This window comes from Calidris pugnax, unplaced genomic scaffold (genome assembly GCF_001431845.1).
Source record: "Calidris pugnax isolate Ruff unplaced genomic scaffold, ASM143184v1 scaffold44, whole genome shotgun sequence".
In the NCBI taxonomy this organism is placed as follows: domain Eukaryota; kingdom Metazoa; phylum Chordata; class Aves; order Charadriiformes; family Scolopacidae; genus Calidris; species Calidris pugnax.
In genome coordinates, this window is record NW_015094506.1 from 22,365,640 (window position 1) to 22,390,364 (window position 24,725).

Genomic DNA, 24,725 nt, shown 5'->3' on the forward strand with positions numbered 1-24,725 from the left:
GAGATCCTAAACAGGATAAGCTTTAAAAATACTGATTACTAAACTCCACAGGCACAAGAGACATGAAGATGCTGGGACTCTTCAGTTTGGTTAAAAAAAAACAAAAAAAGGGGGGGGGGGGGGGGAGAACCCAAATCCTAGTATACTTAATAAATCATTGTATCTTTGCTACTGAATTATACACAATACTTCAAAAAGAACAGATTTTTCTATTATTTCCTACCTCTTTCAGAAAAATAGCTAAAGAAACAAATTAAACTCTATAGCCACATCAATTTCTACTATAATCAATCATTAATAACTTTTCTATGAAACTGAATTTTCAGCCCTTGTCATTTAACATGTGCAAAATTCCTTCCTAGGGACAAAAAGTAGCAAAAATCACTGGAAGATGGTACTGAAAACCAGCTACCTATCCATTGGGACTTTCCTGCATTCATTTCATGACTCATTGCTACTAGAGCATCTATTACTGTTGCTATGATCTGATATTTAATACATAAAAAGAAAAACTTTAAAAGCCATAAAATTCAGTCACTGCTATGTGAAGAAAGTGATTTTAATCTGAGCAGGGTAAGAGAACTCAGCAACACTTCTCCTGTCTGACCTACGAAAGCCACTTAAAAATAGACAAGAGAAACATTTGGAAGTCTGAGGGAAGGGATATGGTTTTCATGTGAAAGAGCTTGTCATCTTTTAAACACAAAACCATTTTGCGACCCAGCCTAAGAGACAAACATATTAAAACCAAAGTTTCAGACTTTAGCTGAACAAACAGCTTTTATTGCTCAGCTTTGCTAACTGCATCTTAGTCCTAAGGAGCTATTTTAGTAGTAATAGCAAACTGACAATTTTACATCAGCACCTCATTACTATTCACAAATCTCCACTGACCACCACAGAAGGTAATGTTAATAAAGGTCAAAATTACCATCTATCTGCATAATCTCCTGCAAGAACCACACTGTAAAGGATCAACCAGTCCAACTGTCTAATGTAATTTTAAAAATCTGGTTAACTCACACTAAAGTCACAGAAAACACCTCCATAGATTTCAAATACTTAAGTTGAGCCTGAGAGATGAAGGTACAATAGGTTCTTTATCAAATATTTTAGTTTGATATTAAATTATTTCCATTCCTTTAAAGAGTACATTAGCTGACTTATTAAATCAACTAGTTACTCATTTAAAATTACTTCCTCAGTTTGTGGTACTAGGAAATGACTCTTTAACAAGTATTCTTGAAAGTGTATCATTGCTCATTTGCTTAGTAAGGTAAGTTGATGCCTTTTAAAGCAGCATATCAAGTTGCAATTTTTAAAATCAAATCTGAGCCAATTAGCACTATTAAGCATACAAACAAATAAAAGACAGGATTGTTCAATTCTGATTATCTACCTAACCTTAACTCTTCTCACTAACCCTGCCAAACATTTACCTTTCATATTTATTTTGTAAAGTGCTACATTATCACTGTTTTCCTGAAAGAGATTAGTTGCTGCAAAACTTCCTTTTCCTAAGCACTTCAAGAAAAACCAGCGCACATGTCAGCGAACTTAATGGAAAAGTCACAGGGAGCTGAATGCCACATGTAGGACACGCCACATTAAATGCAGCCCCAGCTGCATGCATGGAGAGTGAGATTGTTTGCCAAATCATTAAACATTGCTCTTAGCGTATTCCATACATTCTTTATATTCTGTATGTAGCGCTCCATATTATTTATTCCATAATTTAAGGATTTGATCTCATCACTTTCTATTTAGACGTACAATATTTTTGTGAGTAGGGACATAGAAATAATTCTCAATAAATGCTGTTGGGTTGTATACGACTTGGGGAGCAAGATGGACTCCTTTTTTTTGCAGAAAAATATAAAATTGAGTAACTTTGCTACCACCAGGTACAAAGCAGCGATGCCCTCCTCACAACCTATGAGTTGAACTTGACCCATGGACAACTCAGTCTCTGGACCCGAATACATTCCCCACACTGCTGGGAATAAACAGGAGCTGCTGCAGTGATTCTAGATAAAAACTTCAGCCATCAGTTCAAAGGGAGTCAGAAAGGTTGGCCAGCTCTCTTCTAATGACAGCACAGTACTCATTTAGGATTCAAAGTCAAGCTATTTGAGGATAAAGTAAAAATCACAAATAAAAAGAAAAACGAAACCAAATTATTTCACTGGGGAGGTTAAAATTTTGTCCTCACTGATGTCTGCCAGAGCTCTAATGAAAGGTAACATTAAAAAAACATATAGGTTTAGTATTAAGGGTCACTACTGCAGTGTCTCTACAGGAAAGGTTGTCACTAAAATTCTGGTTGTGAGGAAAGGAACATCAGGAAGAGATAAATTTGATTTACCTTAGGTAAGCATTTGCACATTGTCCAAGCTTTGGGAAATCGCAAATGGTAGGGTCTGGGGGTGTTTATGGTTTTTTTGCCAAATATAATCTCAATTTTGAATCTCTCAGACTTGTAAAGATTAGGATTGAAAATATTTAACTGCAGTATTATTTTATTTTCTATACAATTTAGTATTTTCTATTTCTATGTTCTACTTCTATTTTCTCCTTCTATTATTTACAATAAAAGTTTTTTTTGCTTTGGAATTTCTTTGGTTTAAAAATATGTATGCATTTCTGTGTGTATATGTATATAGAAGAATACAGGCTCAAATACAGGCACTTCTAAGGACCACACTAGCCACATACTGGTCGACCTGTTCTTTGTCAGATGGCATCCAATTCCCACACAGGTTCTCTCTTTCTCAATTCTCATTCACCATCTCGTTCTGACCAAATGAGGTCTGACTAATCCTTACACGAGTCCCCACCACAGCCACTCACAGCCTCCTGAAGTTTCCTTCAAACAAATGAAGGCATTACTCAGGTGTTACGAAATGACCGCAGGTCCTTAAGTATTTTTGTAACTTAGATAAATATACGATAACCTACTCATCGGCCACAGAGGTTTTACATATGTAACATCTGAAGAATATTTAACCTGACAAACACTAAAATGCCTTCCCACTAGCCTCTGGAGGTACTCTTCACCAAAGCTAATGGAATAAACCACTCATTTAAGAAAGAGAAACAGCTACATAGAGGAAAAAAAATCAAACCCAAACCGTGAGACTAATCTCAATTTTTTCACCTTTAAACCTCTTCCGTGAATGTGCTTGTCTCCAGCCCTAGCTCCACAAGCTGCTGGAAAGTCGGGGTCTCCCTTTTAGCAGGAGACGTTACGATGCTCAAAATGAAATGGAAGGTACTTACTCGGAGGCTGTGAGTTAAGCACTCCCAGCTGCGGGGAGCCGGGGCTGGCAGTGGGGCTGCAGTGGAGGTGTGGGCACGAGGAATCCCAGCCTCCACCACTCATGGCCGCCGTCCGCCTTCAGATGTTTCGCATTGCTGCTCCTGTGTCATCATTCCAGGTGCGGTTACTGTGAAACTGAGACCAAAATAACCACCCGCATCACGGCTGAAATATGGGCTCTCTCCGTATAAAGGCGAATGACTCTGCAGGAACGGCAAGCAGGATTTCGGAGCGCTGCGGGTGTGGGCACGGACCGGGAATGTGAAGAGCATATATACATCTTTGCACTTACCCACTGACAGCCATAGATTTTCTCAGTACTCGACAAATGCAATGGGGTTTCTTTTGCATCCTCTTACTCCTTTCCAGTACCTGAATCCTCAGCAGGCACTACCTGATGGAACCTGCACATTTCCTCACAAAGCTGAAGGATTTGCTCTTTTACTTATGAGGCCCAGGGAAAGCAGTGCCTACTAAGGTAAATAATTCTAAGAACACTATTCCTATGCATCAGGTTTACTTAGGTGAAAGAGAACTGGAAAGAGGTGCCTACGGCAACCTGCAGCAGGCTGGAAGACCTGGCCCAGGGTGGGAAAAAAAGGAAAATGCAATAGGCAACAGAAGGAAGAGGAATCAAACAAGAAGCTTACAATTAGTCCTCTCATTAGTCCTTTACTTCACAGTGAGGGTGACAGAGCCCTGGAACAGGCTGCCCAGGGAGGTTGTGGAGTCCCCTTCTTTGGAGATTTTCAAGACCCGCCTGGATGCAGTCCTGAGTAACGTGCTCTGACAAGCTCTAGGCAATCCTGCTTCAGCAGGGGAGTTGGACTAGATGATCTCTATGGTCCCTTCCAACTCTAAAAATTCAGTGAAATTCAGTGAAATTCATTTCTTCGTGGCGTGGCTTTATATTTGGACCATGTAGGCAGCTCAAGGGATGGCTGATCACCTCTCCTCTCAACTCATTAGTCCATAAGGAAAAGTGGTTAATCACCTCAATTGCACATCTACCCTAGTTAGGTAAATATTACCCAAAGGGCCTGAAAATAATCCACATCCCTGAAAAGACGTCAGTACCACTGCAACAACCCTAAAAACTCCTTCTGCTAAGTACATTGTCTTGCCAAGTACCCTCATACAACCTTAACTTTCAAGCATCAGAAGAAACTCTACTGGGACCAGAGTTGCTAGAAATGCCAAATGTTCAAAAGGGGAAAGGTATGGTCCTGACAAGCAGTTATAAAGGTTACCTAAGAAATCTGATGAAAATTGTCTGCACAAAGGGCCCTGCTTCCCAGAAGGGCTGCTCTACCTCTCCTCTCGGCTCACCAAAACAAAAAGAAAACCAGCCGTTTCCTCGGGATGGATAAATTAGGAGTCAGCAACCCCTCCCAGCCAGTCCCCCTGCCCAGGAAAAGCCCTATGCATTTGCTGTTCTTACTCCAATACCAGTTGTGAGAAACCTTTCCTCTGTCTCGGGAGCAGCAAACAGAAAATTCCTGTACGAAACCCGGTGCGTATGACTCCATTAACAGGCCATGGCTGGGCACAGAGGATGTAATTATTAAAACTCCAGGAAGCGGAGAGTCCCTGTCCAAACTTTGAAATGCTAGGGGGAAAAAAAAAAAAAAAAGAGACAAATCCTAGGGGAAATATTTCTGAGAAACTAAGAAATAGCGCCCGTGGGAAACTAAAGAGGAAAGGAAATTTGGGAAGCGTTTAGGGCTAGAACAACTGGTCCACAAAGAAACTTCTCCTGCCGTTATCATAAGAGGGAAATGAGAGTAAGACAAAAACGTCTGAAGAACACAAAGGCAATTAAATAAGGCCTACCATAGCTCATCAACGCTATTGACATATCCATAACTATGAATCTGATATGGGACGGAACTGAAGAATGGATGTGGAGAGAAGAAAGCTCCACCAGGATATGCCGCCCATTTAGCAAAGTCTCCATTAAACTTGCTACCCGTTTCCAGGTAAAGAAGCCCAGGGAAAGGGGAGGGGGAGAAGATCGCTGCCACAGGGAGATAAAGTGGTTGCAGGGTGGCAGTTACCAGCCTGGAGTAAACCAGGGCCATGAAATCTGCACAGAGCCATGAACCAAGACCAAAGCACGGGCACGGACAGACGTCCATCTCTGTTAGCAGCCAGAAAGACGCATAAGAAACACGCTCCCAGAGCTGCTGTGACTTGTGGGCTTTCCCAGCAACATGCTCTGGGAAGAAGAATGAGGACTACAGGGTTACAAACACAAGAGGATGGTCATCAGAAACAACTTGGTTGTTATGGACTCAGTCCTGTATCTATTGTCTTTACACTAACAACTCTAATACATGGGGGGATGAATTAATAATCCAGCCACATGGTGAGGACAGAAAGCAGACATTCCTGAACCTTGAGGAGTGTCATGACTCCTTCAGGTGGGGTTTATGAGCCTGATGGCAACTAAGCAGCAGAAGGGAAAGAAAAGCCATAAATCCAAAAGTCAAGCTGGAAATAGAAAACATCATCAAAAAGATTTGAGAACTTCTGGCATCAAAAGTAAGATTATTCCTGGCAGAATCCTTTCACTGTGTCACTCCAACAGTGAATGAGATGAAGTTAATCAGAAACGTTAGCTGCTGACAACTGGAGAAAGCTTTTGCAAGAAACTCAGAGCGGCTGTTGGCTGCATGTGGATCACACTCACAACAAAGTCCTTGAGGAATCAATAGTGTCTTTTCCAATAATATTTACACCTTGGGGGCTTTGAAACAACATGCAAGTCAGGAGGCACCTTGTTTCTGACAAACACCGCAGCTTTAAATAGCAACTTCAGCATTTCTAATAAAATGTGAAAAACTTGTTTCTGACAGATTTGTGTAATTTTATTGCCTTCAAATAATGCTATAACCTCACAGGAAATCCTAACAACTGTTCAGCTTGAATCACCTCTGTCAGTACTGTACATCATGTGTTTGGGCGTTTTGCTCCTCCCCTCTCATACTTTATTAATAAGGTCATTTGCCTGAAAACTGTTTCTTAAGGGTCAGACTGTTCTTTCTGCACCTGAAGTCATAATCCTTTGTTTGCAACCTCACAATTGGTTACTGTGGAAATTATTATGATGTCACAAAAAAAAGGATTACTAAAACTGCAAGTAGGGAATAAACAGATTGAGCAGATGAACTCTTAAAAAACCAAAGAGGCTGTTCTCCTGCAACTATACACATCAATAAATAAAAAAAGAAAGGAAACAAAAACTTTCCCTCAAACCTGATCTATGACATATGTTCACACAGTGCTGTCACGGACCAGGGATAGAAGAATCTCCTTCGTTGATTTTTCATTCAGGAGCAATGCTCAGAAAAGTCTACTGTAGTGAATTTTTATTGCATCTTGATAAGATACTTCTAGAACACAGGACCTTACATTCAAACTACTGTTAACCTTGTGCTTCTCTTCCCTTCTCAATGCAGCAAAAAATAAGCATTCTGAGGCTAATATATGGATTTTTTTTTCCCCTTGGAAAATGCTTAACTTGTCATAGTGATAAAAATAAGCTTGTCTATGAACTTCGGATCAAACTAATTAAAACCAACCCCTCATGGCTCCTACCTGCTGCACCATCCATCAGAACAACTGCTGTTCGTGCATCTTCGTCACAGGAAGCTCTCTCACTTACTTTGCCAGGGAACATGGGTGCTGCAGGAGTTACAGGGACGAGGCAGGCCAGCTGTGGGGTCCCGGTGGCAACACAGCCTGTAGCTGAAGCATTTGCCTGATGGGGTCTGTCTCTGAGCGAGGACCTTTCCAAGCACCTTATTGACCTCTGTGGCCTCTCTGCTCTGTGCCTGGCAGTAGCCATCTGAAGCAGCTGGGTGGCAAATCTGTCAGTGGGTTGTAGCTGGCAGTTGAGGACAGAGCAGAGAAGGGAGGCTGTGGATGATGGGGATCCCAGAGCCAACCGTGCCTTGATTGCATCCCCAACAGTTTCTGGATCTCCAACCTTTTCAATGCCCACTCCCCTGAAACAACAACTACCTTCCTCTCCCTTGCGTAACAGACACAGCTGCCGAGCCTGTCTCTGCATGGGAGAGGGGTACCTGAACAGCAAGTGCAATAACAGAGGAACAAGAATACCATAAGGTATCTAATACCTTTATGTCTGGTCATGTTACAGGCATAGATCCTTACTGTCTATTTCTCCCACCTTCCTAAGCCAGGAGGAGCAAGCACAGGGCGCTTGGATAGATTTTTGGTCCTCCAGCTCTGCTCTTCTAGGTGACACAAAAGAAACACAGATGAAATTGCCTTTCACCTTTGTTGAATGATTTCAAATAAAGCAGCAGATTCTTTGCACGAGAGTTAAAACCCCACGTAATAATGGGGAAAAATCTCATCTTCTGAGAAGCAATGAGCACATGCAGTGCTGGGATGCCATCTGGCTCCCTGCCCTCCTCCCTTCACTTGCTGCTGAGCATCGTGGGCAGCTAAAGTAAAGCTGGGGCAACTCTACTATTCATTCCAGGCTTGATCTGCCACAAAAGAAACCTGTAAGTAGTCAGGACTCAAATACCTGTTGTTTCACTGGTGTAAATCAGGAAGAACACCAGGAAAGCTGGTCAGCTCCACAACACATTACTCTATCCTTGGCAAAAAGAGCTGCCCTAGCATGCTCTAGCAATTCTCAAATCCTTTTTCTTCTTCCCCTCCCAGGTAAAACTGAGGAAAAGAGAGCCTGACAGCAAAGCTGACACGCTTATGACAGGCCTGTGCTTGATGGGGAGGAACCCAGCACACAGTTATTCTCCTTTTATGCACCAGAAGGGCTTTATGTTGACCAAGTTTAATATCTTACTAAATACTTCCATAAATGGAAGATCCTTAAACCTAATGCATACCCAATGGATCAACTAAGAATTTGTGCATAAACTGGGCCCTATTATCAACTAACTCACCTGGACGACATTCCCAGTCATTGTAAGATTTAGGATACAATGGGCTCAAGTACATTGACAGGTTTAGCATAAAAACAACAAAAATTTGGTTTGGAAGGTGTCTAGAGCTTATTGAGTCCAACCTCCTGCTCAAAGCTGGGCTAACTTTTAAATTGGAAGTTAAATCAGGTAGGTCTGGGCTTTTTCTGGTTGACTTATGGAAACCTAGTAGGGAGAATCCCCAGCCTCCCTGCAGAGCGTGTCCCATGCTCATCCTCTTCCACTGTGGAAATTTTTGCCTTGCTCCATGGGAATTTCCCTTGCTGAAACTTGTGGCCATAGCCCTTTGTCCCCTTACACCATGAGACAACTGGCAAAATGCCACAGACTCAGTAGACCTGGGCAAGTGGGGGAGAACTGAGTTCCGTTCCTTTTTGGAATTTGGCTGCTCCTGCACAAATGACGCTCTTCATTCCCTTGCATTCTCAACACCTCCACTCCCCATGGCCTGACTGCACATAATCTCTGCCGCCCAGCAGGCTTAGAATGGGGAATGCTGATGCAGATAAGGGTGAGCTACTTGCACACAGGTACGGCATGTAATTGTCTACCCCATCTTTTCACGTCTTAAAAATAATTATTTTTCAAGGTTTCAACAAACATAACGTATTGATGCTCTATTTATACTGTGGATCATTAATTGTAAGAGGTTATAAGCACTCTGCACATACAGTTGTGGAGGTGACTCTGTCATAAAGAAGTAAAAATTATAATATTTAACTTTAGAAAATAGGTGCTAAAATGCTCTTTAAGAGATATTTGCATTTTTTCATTGAAATGAATGCTTTAGCTACACAAGCAACAGCCATAGATCTGAAATAAGGAGCCTTGCACTTTGTAGCTAGTAGCTAGTTCATGAAAGCTTCATGACCTCCTCAATGGAAGAATGCTTTTACTTACATTAAAGATATGTATTATATCCCCAGTAAAAACAACCCAAAAGATATCAAACACCAGAAAAAATACATTGAAATAACATTAAGGATCTAATATAAATCCACAAAAGCCAGGAAATTCAGAGATAAAGACAGACTTTCAGACGAGGGAAAACTTTCCAATATATTAAACTGGAGCATAAATTCACTTCCTCTTCACATGTTTGCCATCAAGTCATTCCAGACGTAGGGGGTAAGTTCCTCCCTGGGGTAACTCAAGTGCCTACAGCAGTACTACACCAAGAATCAATTTGGCCCTACAGAACTATGTCTTAATACTTTCTCTCTTTCTGATAATTACCAAAGATATTTGAGTTTAAACAGCAACTTCCTCTCTTACAGCTCATTTTCCCATCATTCAGAGACTGCTATAAAACCGAATTTGTGAGATCGCAATAGTTTCCATGATTACAGACTATGAAATCAATCGTGGGGTTATGACTTCATTGACAGACCGATTAGAAGGAGAACCTCTGTGCAGAGGAGAAAATCCACACTCAAATACAAATATATCTGAGATTAGCAAAGACAACACTGCACCTCACCAGGCACAGACATTTCCATCTGCATAAATAATATTCTCCACTCTTCACTCGAGCCAAGTATGAAAATGCCCCTTAAAAATTTCTCTTTCATTCATAAGTCATTCACGGTGCTGATGTGTTGCCACCCAAACTCAGCCTTGGTGCTAGTGCTGCGTGGGCCAAGCTTGATGTCAGCAGCAGTTTAAATCATCCGCTGTGGGTCCCATGCTTTGCTGCACTTTCTGGAAGTGCAAAATCAAACGCACAGCTTAAGACAGGATATGAAGGGAATGAAGTGATTTTGAACTGCCTTCAGACTTCCCATGATTCTGTCCTCGTCCTCAAGCTGACATGGCTTTTGGCTCTGGGGTCTGGCTATTCCCTCCCTCATAGAGCGAGAAAACCATAAAAACCAGTCACTAGAAGATCCTCAGGCGTCTGCCTGAGCAATAGGATCCAAAAAAGGAATGTGACAGGGAAAAACTGGGAGGAGAGATGCAGCCTCCTGAATTGTATCTTTCCAAAGCTTACCCAGGTACATAAGGCAACTACCCTGAGCCTTGAGATACCGAGCAGAACTGCTGTAAGCAAGAGAGCCTTCCGCATCACTTCTGTTTCCAAAAGAAGAAAAATTATTTTTCCTTTCAATTTCCTAGCCTGCGGGAGGCAGAAGGGCTATGACTGACCCCGCACAGCCATGTAAAACAAGAGATGGATAACTTGGGCACTCCCTCACCCTGCACTGGAAACTAATATCAGCACATGGGACACAACTGAGCTGACAGCTGGTGAAGTCAGATTCAACCCAAGAACCCAGGAATGACAATTCCCCTTTGCTCTAAGTCTTATAGAGACTTGGGCTCTATGTTCATTCTTTTTGCCTGTCTCCTACTCCTTGCTGTAAGACCTTCTCAAAGGTTACCTGAAATTTCTCATATTTAGTCTTGGACCAGATGTTTATTTTGCTGGGTAGCTTCCAAATAAGTCTAGTCAGACATTTTTTAATTAAGTAAATGCCCTTTTCATTTTTTCAGCTGGTTTATCACGCTCAGATTACTGGAAACGACAACTTTTTCAAAGCTTCTCTCCATGACATTTATGTAGCCCTGAATGAGGAGAGTGGGCAAGCTAAGTATTCAAACATCTACCTGGAGAAGACAAACAAACTGAGAATGGATGCAGTTACAGTTCACTCCTGCCTCTATACGTGTGCAAAGTGTCTGGAATGCTCACATTGCAAAAGTGCAAAGGAAGGACAGAATCCCTCCCCTGGCTTTTTACTATAAGGCGACTAAAAACTTTTATGAAAACTAACAAGTCAACAAAAAATGAGGAAGTTAAATAAATCAATAGAGTTCTGCCTCCTAGTTATTACACGCTCAAGATAATGGCATTTGGGGGCGTAAAGAAGGGCGTACGGAGCTTTGCAATGTACAAAGTTTGCTCTGGGACATTACTTAATTAACTATTTGAAATTTTAATCATGCAAAGTAGACCACAATGATTTATAATTATGCAAAAAAGATCATGATGGCTCTAACTTCTCCCTTAAATAGCTTTCTTAGTGATTTGGAAGGACTGGATTAATAATCTCTTTCTCGGAAACCAATGGCACCTGGTTTGCCTGCAGAGGCTTTGAGATCTACTTCCTGAAATGAACAATGAAAAAGATGAAGTAGCTTCTGCTTGGAGAAAAATTATTCTTAAGTATATAATTTTGAAGTGGTTTTGTGTTCATGTGTGAACTTCAATAATTTCTCTTTGTTGCTCTCCAGGCAATGGACATTGCCTTTGCCTAAGGAATTTTGATCTAGTTTAAACAAAAAGTATGATGTACAAAACGTTCTCTCTCAAGATATGTTGCAGATTAAAGGGCAAATTCTTTCCCTTACTCAAAACCATAATCAGTGGCTTTTTGTTAGCCTAACTAAGAAAAGGTTTCCAATTTATATATTGCCATTTATAAGCATTTGTGGAGAAAATCCTAACTCCAAGTCAGCTGGAATCTTGCTACTGAATTCATTTCAGTGCAGCCACTACTTTACAGAGAGTTGCCTTAAAAATAATTTGTTTCAGTGATTAATATACCCTCTGTATGTACCTACCTATGACCACAGCTGAGCACATCCTTAATGAAAGTTATACACATGGAAAAAGCAAGATCGTTCAGGCATTTTCAAAACCATGTCTTTGTATATCTTCAAAAAATTTGCTGAAAGTTGAAGTCCAGAGATGTCCATATTCCACTAAATAGTCCACTAAAATGATTAAAGAAGAAAAAACTTACTTTCAAGAAGCAATGCTGTTTATATGGTATACAGGTTGCTTTATAATTAAAAAAGCATCAATAAAAATCTTCTATCTTCTATCTTCTGTACAAGTCTAGCCCACTCATGCAGTGACTGCTCAAAATTTATCGATGCAAATAACAAATTTATCATATTCACAGTTTGGTTCAAATACTAATCTTGCTATGTGGGAGTCACCGAAAAGTTACTATTCATCTGGTGCCCAACTTGAACGTGTCCAGATCTTCTTCCCCAAATGGCCTGAGTTTTGTACAAACATAACTATTTGCACAATTTATAGAGCTTATAACCAACCAGTAGGCACAGCTGTACATCACATTAGTGGCAGATGGAGATGGGCTGAAATCCAGGCAATGGATTTCATTAGGAGTCTGGTCACTGACTTCAACAAGCCCAAGATTCTATCATACATCTCCTGGCTGCATCTTCAATCTACTTGACCAGAAGCACCATGTATCACTGGCAGACCGTTTGTCCATCTATCTCAATCAGACTTACACACAAAGCTTGACAGAACAATCGTTGTGTGCTTGAACAGTCGTTCCTGACTTGAATGGGAACTTTGCAAAAGAAGCACCTTAAAAATTGCATACACCTCTGCCTCCTCCAAATAGGCTGTGAATGTTAATGAATGTTAATGAACACAAGAGCACATGCCATGGCAGAGATAGCCTTGTTTCCTCTACATTTTTAATATTATGATCCAAGTACTGTATGTACTTTGTCAATGTGTTGTGTAAGTTGTTTTTTCAAGACGCAAACAGCCAGTTGTCTGTGCAAGGAGAGTCCCCAAGCAGATTTCTCAAGGCATTTAGTATCATTAACAGGAAACAATGCAGGAGGAGCAGCCAGAGCATGAATAAATTCTGTGTGAATACTAAGGAAACCCCAAGAACACGGTAACACAATGCAGCTTTGATAAGATCATAATAGTGAAGCTCCCATACGTGTTCGTATTACGTCTTGTAAAAGGCCCAGTTGCTGTCTATTGGCATAATTGATATAACAGTCAAAAAGGATTAGGGTAGTATATTGGGTAAAGTCACGATTTCTGGTATATACAGGAACTACCATTCTGACTGCTTTTTAAGCTCCCAGCAGTTACTCTGAACAGACAGGATGTAAAAATCCTAAATCTTGCCAATTCAATGATAATCTTAAAGGTTCCAAAACAGAACTGCCACTACTGGTAATCAAATTTATTTATTAATCAAAGCAAACCAACCTCTGTGGACCAGACGCTATTCTCATTGACACTGATACAGATACACAAATAGTACATTACTTCAAATGCAATTTATCAGTAATATTATTTAAATCATCATAAGTAGTGCCAAAGTCTGACCCTGTAGTACAACAGTTCTCAGGATTGACAGACTAGCCCGTGGCACATCACTTCTCTTGGCACACAGGTTCAGCCCTGGATGAGCAATACCTCAGGCCTCTCACAAGATCAGGCTACCAAAGAAAAAGGATGAAACCCAGAGATGCCTGTGTTCAGAAAACAAACCCACCTTCTCCTGCCTGTCAGCTCAGGATGGCGAGTGGCTGCCCTTGTGCAGCAGCAGGATTTCCTTCCTCAAATTAAATCACTGCAACATCAAAACGACAGAGAAGCCACCTCCCTGCCTCTCTGCATTGCAAAGAAGGAAATCATACCCCATCAACAGCCTGCAGTAACAGCAAGGCTCAGAAGCATTTTCTGTGCAATCAGAATAATTTTCAACAGCGAGTAACAAAAGATTGCACAACAAACACTGCACTATGAGCATTATCAGCCTCAACACCATGATTACACGTTCCTCAACATACAGTTCTCTCATTCTGTCATCTGCCATCTTCCCAGGCCTCCGTATTTCCCATTTCAGGGTTCCCCTGAAGACTGAAAATACCTGGATTGTCTCTGACCTGGAAAGATCTCTTCCTTTGGCAGCTTGTCGCTATTGCATCTTTAAACCACTTAACTGCGTAGCCCAATCTAACTACTTAAACAGTATGGCCTGTGAAGTCACACTTTTCAAATTTCAGTCAGATTCCTGTCCATCTATTTTAATTTTGTTTTTCCTTTGTAGTCTGATGAATATCTCAGAAAGGTCTTGGGATAGAAAAACAGGTGCACTTCTAAATGCCATTGTAAACTATGCTCCCTTTGTAGCTTAAATTGGTAGCTAGAACAAAGTAAATTCAAGATAGCAGAGCAAGAATGCATCACGCTAAACAAATAGCATATAAAGTACATTACTGATACAAAAAATATTTTTCCTCACTCGGAGTTGTGCGCTACAAAATTAAGTCACCTCCTGTAAGGGTATTTTGCAGCTGTTTACTGAAAGAAGCCTACTTTCTTTGTTGAAAATCTAGCCTCATACCTAAAATGTAATACTGTACTGCAATTTAAAGTGAGGCTTAGTCACAGGATTAAGGAAGAGGAAATAACAATACTTGCACTTAAACAGTGTAATGACTTTCATTCAAACACCTGAAAGCACTTTCCAAATATTAATTATCACAGTAATAGCCTCCCCCCAGCCCTTCCAGGAGAGGATCAACCCTGCATTCCTTTGGCATCCGCATCTCCGGCTTGGTTCTGTAAAGAATGCAGAATGAAGCCAAAAGTATTACTCTTCTTTAATTATTATCATAACTCTTAATTGAGAGGAGAAAATTCATCCACACAGTGACTGACTGCCATTTATAAGATGGCCCTTCTCTATCACTGGCAGAAAGTAATGGTATTTTCTTGTAAGGCCACTGCATTACTGGGTCTCGCAGTATAAAGCAGAATTTGGCACAGGTACATTAAATAAGTTGCACAATTAGTCAGAAATTGTAAGAAAACCTAGAAGTTTTGACTCCAAATCTTCTGTCCTGGAGCACACTTTAATGCATGGGTTTTCATTCCCTCTGCACCACTACCTTTGAAGGGGCCAGGGAATGGAAATACTGTCTCTGGATGGGTCACCTGGAACGGCCCTGTTCCACAGCTATGGCTCAGATCTGCTAGTCCCGAAAAGTGGAGTAACCACATCCAAAACATTCAAGGAACTAGGAACCTTGGGTTTGTGACTATGTTTGTCATTCACTGGATCAGTATTGGACTTCTATATGTAATTAAGGTTCAAAGACGAGAAAACACCGTCAATTCACATCAAATATCTCTCAGGCTTATATTTGGTTCAAAAGCCTCTGGTCCCAAATCTCTCCACTCTACCCTGCTAATAGAGAATACAAAAACTTTTTAAATATCTTACTCCTACCTTTCACTGCCCACCAGCTAGATATATGCTAGAGATATTGAGGTACTCACGGTTGAGTTTACAGAAACAGGTAAAAACCATATATCGGTTTAAGATAGAGAACTGAAAAGCGCGTTTCCCTCCCTCATCCAACCTGTTCACAAGCAAGCTTTAACTGAAGGAGGATGGCCTTGAGCTGAAGGCACGGGGCAGGCTGCCAGGAAATCCGAGTTCTATTCCTGGCTCTTCTACAGATTTCCTTGGGCAAGGCAATTAACCTTGGGGAGTACATTTTCAATGGAGGTGAGGCCCAGCTTCTCTTTCTGCATTCATAACATTTTCAACGGTGAAAATGGAATTGTAGGAGCAAGAAGGAGTGCCTGTACTTTTCACTACCTGATACGTTTTCCCCGTCAGGTAGCTGGATGCACAAATTGCTGATAACGAGCAACAAACCTCATCACTGAAACACTGCAGGTGCAAAAAAATGTCCCCTGGTGCTGTCAGGATCAATCTCAGTGCTCAGTTTCCTTGTTCATAAAATGGGGAATGAGGCTTATAAAATCAAAATACACAACCAAATGGAAAACGGATTTTTAAAGTTCTTGAACAGCCGTTATCTGAGCTCATAAAAATGAAACAGCTCAGAAATTCAGTTTACCTTTGAGTGCCGATGCTATATTTTTACTTTCTGCATTTTGTTTTCCCATAAAAATTTAATCTTTGGGCCTCAAACAGAATAAAAGAAAATTTGCCTTTAAGAATTCTGAAACAACAGCCAAAGTCAAATTATTATTATTTTTTTATCTAAACCGGGTATCTTTTGATATCCCTTAAGAGAAGTGGAAGTGAATTAGAGAATGAGTGAAATATCCTTTTGGTAATATAATTTCATTTTAGAAAATAAATAATTTGGCTAAATTTTCTGTTGCAGTCTACAGGAAGACCTGGAAGGACAGGAAGGACACTATTTTCTTAGACAAGCTGCTAGAGAAATGAAGACACATACCTCTCTGAACGCAGGTGAGACAGATTGTATTTTTGGTGAATTTTTATGCATTTGATACAAGCATGGAAGATGCTTTTTCCTTTCCCGGAATGTTGAATAGGAAAAAAAAGGACAAGAATTGGCAAAAAAAAGACCATTAAGTATCTGTTAGTTATAGGAGAAAAGTTCAACAATCACTGCTTTTGTCAAAAATTTCAGGTTTTGAGAGATGATTTCTTCTGCAGATCATCTGAACTGGAAAGTAAATGTAAGCTTCTAAGAATTTCAACTCGCATCCTTTATCCAATTCTTAATTTAGGAACTTCAAAGGAGAGAGGTCAATAGTCTGGTTTTTGTAATTATAAAAGCCCCTTCAAGCTCTTTAGACAACGGAAAGGATGACCTCTCCCAGGTGACAGTCTTGCTTACACAGATGTAAAACATGTTCATGAAAGAAAGTATTTTATATTACCATGTTACAAAATAGTATCAATGACCTTCACAAAGAAGGTGAGGTAGTTTGAAAGATTAAAATAACAGCAACATGCAAATTTTCATGATGTGCCTCACACAAAGCAGCAATACCACAGATAGTGCACTCAGAAGTTGGAAAGACATAAAATACCATTATTCTTCCAAGTACAGGAAACTGAATTTTTATCTACATTATCTGCTATAATTACACACATAGCAACTTCCTTCTTCATTCATCATCCAACACATGTGATTTAAGATTTACCTCAATCATGGTTTGCTCCAAATGGACCATGAAGCAATTAATTCAAATAAACATATGTTATCATAACAATGGAATCTCTAGCCTGCTTAGGAATGCACTGGTGAGCGCTGTGGCATCAAAGGGGGGCATCTCTCACACATAACTTTTGCTATCTGCAAGTCAGATATGAGTCTTATTTTATCATTTAGGTTGTTCTTCCCAATGGCAAAAGACTGGCATCTCCAGCCTAGAATTCACCCCACCTATCACAAAGCCTTTTTTAGGCAGGATGAACTACGATCTCAGAGCATCCTTCTCTCTCCACTGCCCAGTGTAGAAGCCCATGTGACTTTAGGCACCTCCTAGATTATGACTTCATATGAGACAAAAATCACTGCACTGCACAAGAAATAAGCAGAATAGGTTAAAGGGCTTCACATCACAGAGCATGGAACTACCAAACAGAAACTTTAGATAATGGTTTGCAAAGACTTATTATGAGCAAGAAATAGCCTCAAAACATCAATGGGTCTTCTGAAGCAATAAGGTTCTCTTGATATGTATTCCTTCAACAACCAGAACCTCATTTTCAGTATCTTACAAGTGAACAAGGATTAGGAGTCCTTGACCTCACACAAGTCTTCTGGAACTGCTGGCATAGAAACATCTCACAAATTCCATATGGTTTGATACCTCAGCTATGTCAAAACTGCAGTTGGAAATAATCTGAGGAAAAAATTGCTAGGAAAAAAAAAAGCATTTTTGTAATTATTTTTTTAAATGTGGTTTGGCACCACTTTAACTGACTTTCAGTATAAAGTGAAATTGTGCCCTCATTAAAAAGGGGAAAAGCTGAGCTTCAAAAGTACTATAATGTCTAGCTAATCATGATTGGATCAGATAAAGTTCCTGCTTAAGGAAATTAAGTTCATTTCTGATTATCTTTTATCTTTCACCAACCTGAAACGTGCTACATAGACTACCTAGCAGAAAAAAAAAAAATATTGAAAGAGTGAGAGGTTTTCTGAACAAGTCACAGTTGTTACCTGGGCATCAGTGACAAGATGTGTGTGTACATGGATGCTCCACGTGCACCCTGCACTTGGAAATTCACTGATTCTCTTCTGCTGTTACAAACATGCAGCTTCCAGAACTGCATCCTTCCATCCTTTAAAGCAGTTTCATGGCATGGCATCAGCCATCTCTCCTCCCCACCAAAGTCCAGCTCAAAGCTCTAAAAAGCTCTGGACTGTTCCTTGATTTTTTGAGCAATTCTGCTGTGCCATGCAGTGAATCTGTGGTTCAGGTTTAACAATGTGGAGGTGAAATCAGACAATGCCAAAAATCTGTCTAAACACATAACAAAACCAGTGGAAATAAAAAGCAAATACACTTCTAGGCATCAACTTCAGAATTGGGTTTCAGGTTTCTCCATTAAACCAATGCTTGAGAGCACCAGAGAAATTTCGTCTATGAAATTTCCAGGGGTTTTCAATGCAGTTCTTTGGAACAAACAGCAGAATATCTGAATATTCAGTCTCCTGCTCTACTCCTAACCCTTCAGTCCCCTCCTTTCAGCCAACTCTGAGACATATACAAAAAAACCCCCATGAAATAGCTTTGACTGTGAGCTCTTTACACAGGGTTATGTGAATCCATTGGCAAAATTGTTGCTGATTCCACAAGCAGCAGCACGAGATCTCAGTGGTGAAAAACTGGCACTGATGAAGTCAATGACAAACCTTCCACTGACTTCTGAGAATGTGAATCTCCACAGCTATGAATTTGACCTTATGACTATGCTACATAAAAAAATTCTGCTAATAAAAACCAGGTTGCTTCATCTGCCTTTCCCAAGCATCAAAGGCTATGTGTGCAACACACAGACAATGTGGACCAGCAGGAAAAAATAGAAGACTGGCAATGACCTAAGGTCAACACCACAGACCTTTCAAGAGGTTTTTACTTCGCTCTAACCTAGTCCTGTGAGTCGAATGCCTACTGGATCCCATTTTGTTTCCCTCAAGAGGAATCCAGCCCATGAGCTCTGGGACTGCTCCATGCGTGTACTGGGCGTGGGGACAATTAGGAGATTCATTTCCAAAGCACAGTCCTGATTTGACCTAAAACACTAATGTAGATGCATCCAAAGAGCTTATAATGTCTTCCTCCATTAAAACCTCTAAAATTAAGGAGTACCAAGGTCATGAAGACGTTTGTCTCCCACCCAGTTAATAGGACTCACAGCCTGCAATGAGCTTCACACGTGTGCAGTACAGTGAAAATGAGTTCTACAGCAGCAAGAACTGTGTTTCTGATTTCAAATATGTTCATTTCTGACCTGTGTGATCCTTATTATCTTCAGGATTTTTATTCAATTAGCTCTCCACATTTGGAAAGCTATTCTTCGTAGCTAAGTATTTTATTTTCCGGAGAGTTTGTCAAGCTTTACTGTCTGTTCTACTGACAAGGGTCATCTTTTCCTTGACAACTTTGCAAAGTGCACATTACTGCATTAAAAAGATCATTGGATGTCTCATGCACTTGTGATAAACTGGGCTCCTTGCCCTCTTCTCTTGGAGTCTCCCTCCTCCTTCCCAGTTTTATACTAGTCAAAAAGATTTACTTCTCTTCTAAAAAATAATATATAAATAAATACATTGCAAGTCACAAACATTAAATACCTAATTTGAACCGGCAGAAAGACCAGCTACCGGAATTCTACAGTGGTCTGTTAGCTCATATGTCTCTGTGTCTGCATATTGAAGGAAACAGCAGAAATAATACTTTACAATTTGATGAACAACATATGACACAGAACCTCTAGACTCAAAAAAAAAAAAGGGTTACAAACTTAGGAAAATACCTGCCCTGTAGAATTCTGCCCTCCCCAAGAAAAAAAAAAAAAACCAAAAAACATCTACACACTCCTTACTTTCACTGATACAGAACCATCATCGTTAAGGCTTGATATATAAATAGATTAGATTAAGGATGAAAATAATCACTAAGGACTTCACTCACGAAGAACTTACTGGGTGATAAAAAGGGATGTTTTCTGACTACATGTTGAATGTCAAAACAGAAAGAATGATACTGTGCTATCTGCTTTTAGGCAGAATCCTCCCTTGGTTTCAACTATTACCTTTGCTTATAGTTGGCACCATACTGGCTTGGGAAAGAAAATCTCTTAAGGGGCCGACTGCTGCATTTTCCCTTTTCCCAGAGCTCTTCACCCAGCCCTATTCAGCTATCACACATTCCCAGCCCCACACAGTGGGGATGGCCTGCCCAGTATAAATTACTCTCATAAACCAGCCATTTCTGCTGCTTCCACTGGGGATTGCACCCAAGGTGAGGATCAAGCAAGCAACACGCAGCATCCACTCCAACCTGGATGGAGAGACGCAGACAGTAACCCATACACGATTTACTGGACTTGGGATTTGCCTTTTGCAACCTGCCTTTGCAAAAACCAGCAGCACAGGTAGGTTTGGATATGCCACCTTGTTTCCTAATGCCAGTGAGCTGCTTTGTGTACCCAAAACCTGCCTGACTTAAGCAACACATCTAGTGTGTAACGATCTGTTTTCTCCACAGAAATATCCTGGGTTACTTTATCACTGGACAACACTACAGAACTAGTTCTTAAAGTGACTGGTAAAGCCACCTCTCCTGTGTTCAGCTGCTGATGCTCTTGGAGAAACTCAGTACCTTTTGGTGCTGTTTGAGCTTTCCCAAGCAAAAGTTGTGTTAACTATGCAAAAGAACTGAACAAAAGAAGGCAAAGAATGATGGGACTGCAAAGAGGAAAGAGCAGACCGTAAAATACGGGAGCAAAGCTGAGATGGGGAGGGATGGATCTGAAAAAGAAGTTTAAAGAAAAATGTTGACCAGATAAAGGGAAAAGGAACTAGAGAAAGGAAATCAGAAATGTTAGCTTGTGATGGAGCACGTGGCGACACCTTTTTATCTCTTAATACCCAATCATGCTTTCCAAGCTACATATCCATCACTTTTCTTTTGAAAGCATATGCATAAGTGAAAGACACGCAGAGGAGAGGTGCATGAGGCAGACTCTCATCAGCTGTAGACATCAGTGAAAATACAGAATTTCAAGTATCTGAGACCAAAATCTTTCGGTGGCCAAAGAATCGAAACACAAACATATGTCTGATAGCCGCATTTACAGACTAAATGGCCAGGGAAAGAGGAAACTTATTGAAACATATTGCCAGTCACTACGATTATATGAGGCATGAAAGGCCCACAATGGCAAAACTTAATTCTAAGTGCAAGTATCCCTCTGTACATTCTTGTTCTTTTTCACTGGATTTAAGGAAAATATGCTGCGTTTCCAGGCAATGTAGGACAAAGACTTTGGGTTTTTAAACTTTATCTTGTGCATACTACATCTGAATGTTATCACCTCCCTTAATCACCTTCTGATGTCTGGTAGTGCCCCTTTAGCCCTCCTTACTCAATTACTGAACAAGTTTTCTCATTGTTACTCTGGTTTGAAGGAAGAGTTGTGCCTCTTTTCATGCTGATAAGAGACACATAAATGTTCACTCCCAGCAAACATTTAGTAGTAAAGTGTCTTGAGCAAACTACCAGAGTCTAAAGGTAGGAAGCTATGGTTAACTTCTCTGCTATCTTAACTCTTTAGTCAATCTACCAGAACAAACCAAGAGAGAAGATGGATGCTCTTTTTTAGAAATGAAGCAGAAATAATTGTTCTCTAAAAGAATGGACTTTATAACACAGCAAATAAATCAAATGATTGGAAGTGAAACACCTACCCATTTTCTGGGCCGGCCTCTGGGTCGCTTTTCACCAGTGGCTTCTGCTTTCTGTGAAGGGAAAAGAAACACAATATATTTTATACCTCAGCATTATTTAACAGCCTTGATAACTAGGAACTCCTTTCCTGTAACATTATCCATAATTCTATCTCTTGGGTGGCACCAAGACCCTGCTCCTGCACTACGGGTTTTCTGGTGGAACATGATTTTGTAGGGTTTTCTGATGTTTCCTAGCCAGCGTGGCCAGGGGATGCCTCACCTGCGCCCAAGGGTGTCCCCAGCCCTGATCCACTCTGTGGCCAGGGGGACAGAGGAACATGCCCACTGACACCCAGCTGCTCAGTGCCCACAGTATAGCCTGAGGTGCCCCGGGCCCCGCCAGCCATGGGGCATGCAGGCTGTGGATGGAGGGCACATTGGGAACCCGACAACCACCAGTCACATCCAATCGAGTCTTTTACAGGCTGTCAGAAGTTACCTGAAGAAACTAAACAAAAAATACAGCCTGCTTCAAGGCTGAACAAAGCAGTTTATAGCAGCCACAATTCCTCCTTTCAGTGTCGTGATGCTCACGCGTGAAATGGATTTGGACAGACTATCACCATGAGCGTGTGTGTGTATTCATATTGGGAGATAACTTCTCTACTTCATGTGAAGTTTTCTAAGTAAAAGCACATCCTCAAGCCCTAAGCAAACCTTTTGCTGAGCCAAAACACAGCTTCCCTGTTCAGGTTTAAGGAAACAGCATGGAAGGTGCCCTAGAAGTGACAGCTATATTTATGTAAGCCCAGCAGTTGGTCCTGAAGCTCAGCTTAAAGGAAATATGGGTTCTTTTACAGACTCTTCCATTAATCCACTGCACGACGCTGTGAATACTGCTACTTACGTACTACACTAAAATACTTAGTGGCTTAAAATGAAAATTGCAGGTTATTTTCTCTAGATAGGGTCTGCCCATCCATACACCTCACCAGGTAAATAATCCTGTCTCAATGAGGGTGTTGAGGATTTTGCCACCAGCTTTAGTGAGAGCTGGACTTTTGCTGCATACAAAGTCCCTGAAAATGCAGACTTTTAGTACACATTCTGAAAATGTCCTTTCACATTTCTATGAATTGATTTTTTTCCAGTTAACTCTATGTGTATTTGATTTGCCCTTAGAAATCAACTGTGTCATTAAATAAATCACTTGCTGGTCAATCTCTGTAACATATACTGTAACCTAATGCCGTGTAAAGCGGATCCCTCTAAAAGAGAACTTGAGCTGAGGAAGTAGTGGAGGAATCTCTACCAAAAAAAACTGCCCTGCAAGTTAAAAGCAATTACTTTGAAACAAGTATCTCACCAAGAAAAAAAGCTGTGAAAAATAAAATTCACACTCCTAAAGGGCAAAATTATCACTCAGACTTGTGAAAAGAGTAAACTTGCTCTTTAATCGTTTATACCAGTGTTACATGTAAGGTGAAACCCTCTTATGAGAATACTTGTTAAAGTGCATTTACTATATACCGTAGCTGTCTATTTCAGAGTTTTGTTTCCTTTTAAAATGTTTGGTTCTTTACACCTTATAACCTCAAGGATGCAAACCAAGATGTGGTTTCGTTTTGACAAGCTGTAGCCCCCTGCATTTATGTTTATTTCACGAAACCCCGGGCATAAGTCTTAAAAGAAAATATTGGTTAAAATTGTTCTTAACAAATCAACACCTGACATGTTATGAAAGCACAAACGCCATTTATTTTCCTCTGTATTTTACCGCATCTGAAGGGAAGGCCCTTTTCCAAAACCCTCTGAAAAAACAATTAACATTCTGGAAACGAAAACTACTTTGGTCTCACAATTAAAGTTCCTACCAACCTGACACAAATGGTAAGTTCAACTACAGCGTATAATCTAGTTTGATGGGAAAGAGAACATGAGAGATTTCTTTGAATAACTAATCTTTGCTTCCTGCCATAAACTGTCACGCAGCATGGCCGCTTGCCACGAACAATGCCGCGCTTTACCCCCGAGGAAGGTCCACGTCAGAAGTGGCTAGTGTTCCTGCTGGCTAGTTTGGCTATCAGTTTGTCAAGTGCTTGGGGACCCTTCAGATTGAAAGGCACCATATTCCTGCTGTATATGATTTCCACCTCGCGTTAGAAGAAAAACATTTCCATAGCTCTTATCAAAACCAAATCTTTCCCAGAGGTGAGCTGAGCAAACAGCGGGGCATGCCAGAGGCGATGTTTTGGTACAGAGCGATTCTGTAAGTAAATAGGAAGGTTTCCACAGACTAAACTGCAGAAAATGAAGGACAAGAACCTCCAAAGTGGACGTTTTTATCTCCACTCCAAGGGAAGAGAAAGACAAAACACTTGTGGAACCACCAGAAAGGAGTAGTGGCAGTCCAGTGGTGATAATAGAGACGAGAAGTTTAGGAAAATATTCCATCTCTTTCCCTCTGGATTTTTTTCAGGCTGCATTTTGCAAACCTAACCCGTATTTCTCCAACAGCACAAGACTGTCTTCCAATTTAAGAGCTTGAAGAAATGTTTTATTGCACATCAGACAAATAAGTCAACGTTTCTTCATATAATTTTCAAGTAACTAATAAGAAAAGGAACGCGTAAGTGCCAAAGCATTGCTTTTCCTCTGAAAACAGGTATTTGCATAATGAGAAACATGCCAGTCAGTCTGTTGGCTCTTTGCTTTACTTGAAGTGTTGCCTCTGAAGCTAGGAAGAAATCCAGAGAGAGCCCCAAGCCACCCAGAGGTAACAGGGATTCTCACCTGGGCAGCCTGGCACCCTCCACGCCGCAGTGGGTACCCGCTGTGTCTGAGAGGAAGCTGCTGCCTTCATCCTCTAAAGCACTTTTGGAAATCGAGATCTCTTTGGTCAGGGTTTTCTTAGCATTTGGTGCTACGCT

At 40.7% G+C, this 24,725-nt stretch overlaps 1 protein-coding gene across 1 annotated transcript in view; it reads right to left on the minus strand.

Annotated features, from left to right (window-relative positions):
• The window catches only part of HMGA2 (high mobility group AT-hook 2), a 123,615-nt gene that overhangs the window by 88,216 nt on the left and 10,674 nt on the right, over nt 1-24,725 (minus strand). Inside the window, exon 3 of the mRNA XM_014964350.1 lies at nt 21,814-21,864. Coding sequence (XP_014819836.1) covers nt 21,814-21,864 — 51 coding nt within the window. The remainder of the gene's footprint in view (nt 1-21,813; nt 21,865-24,725) is intronic.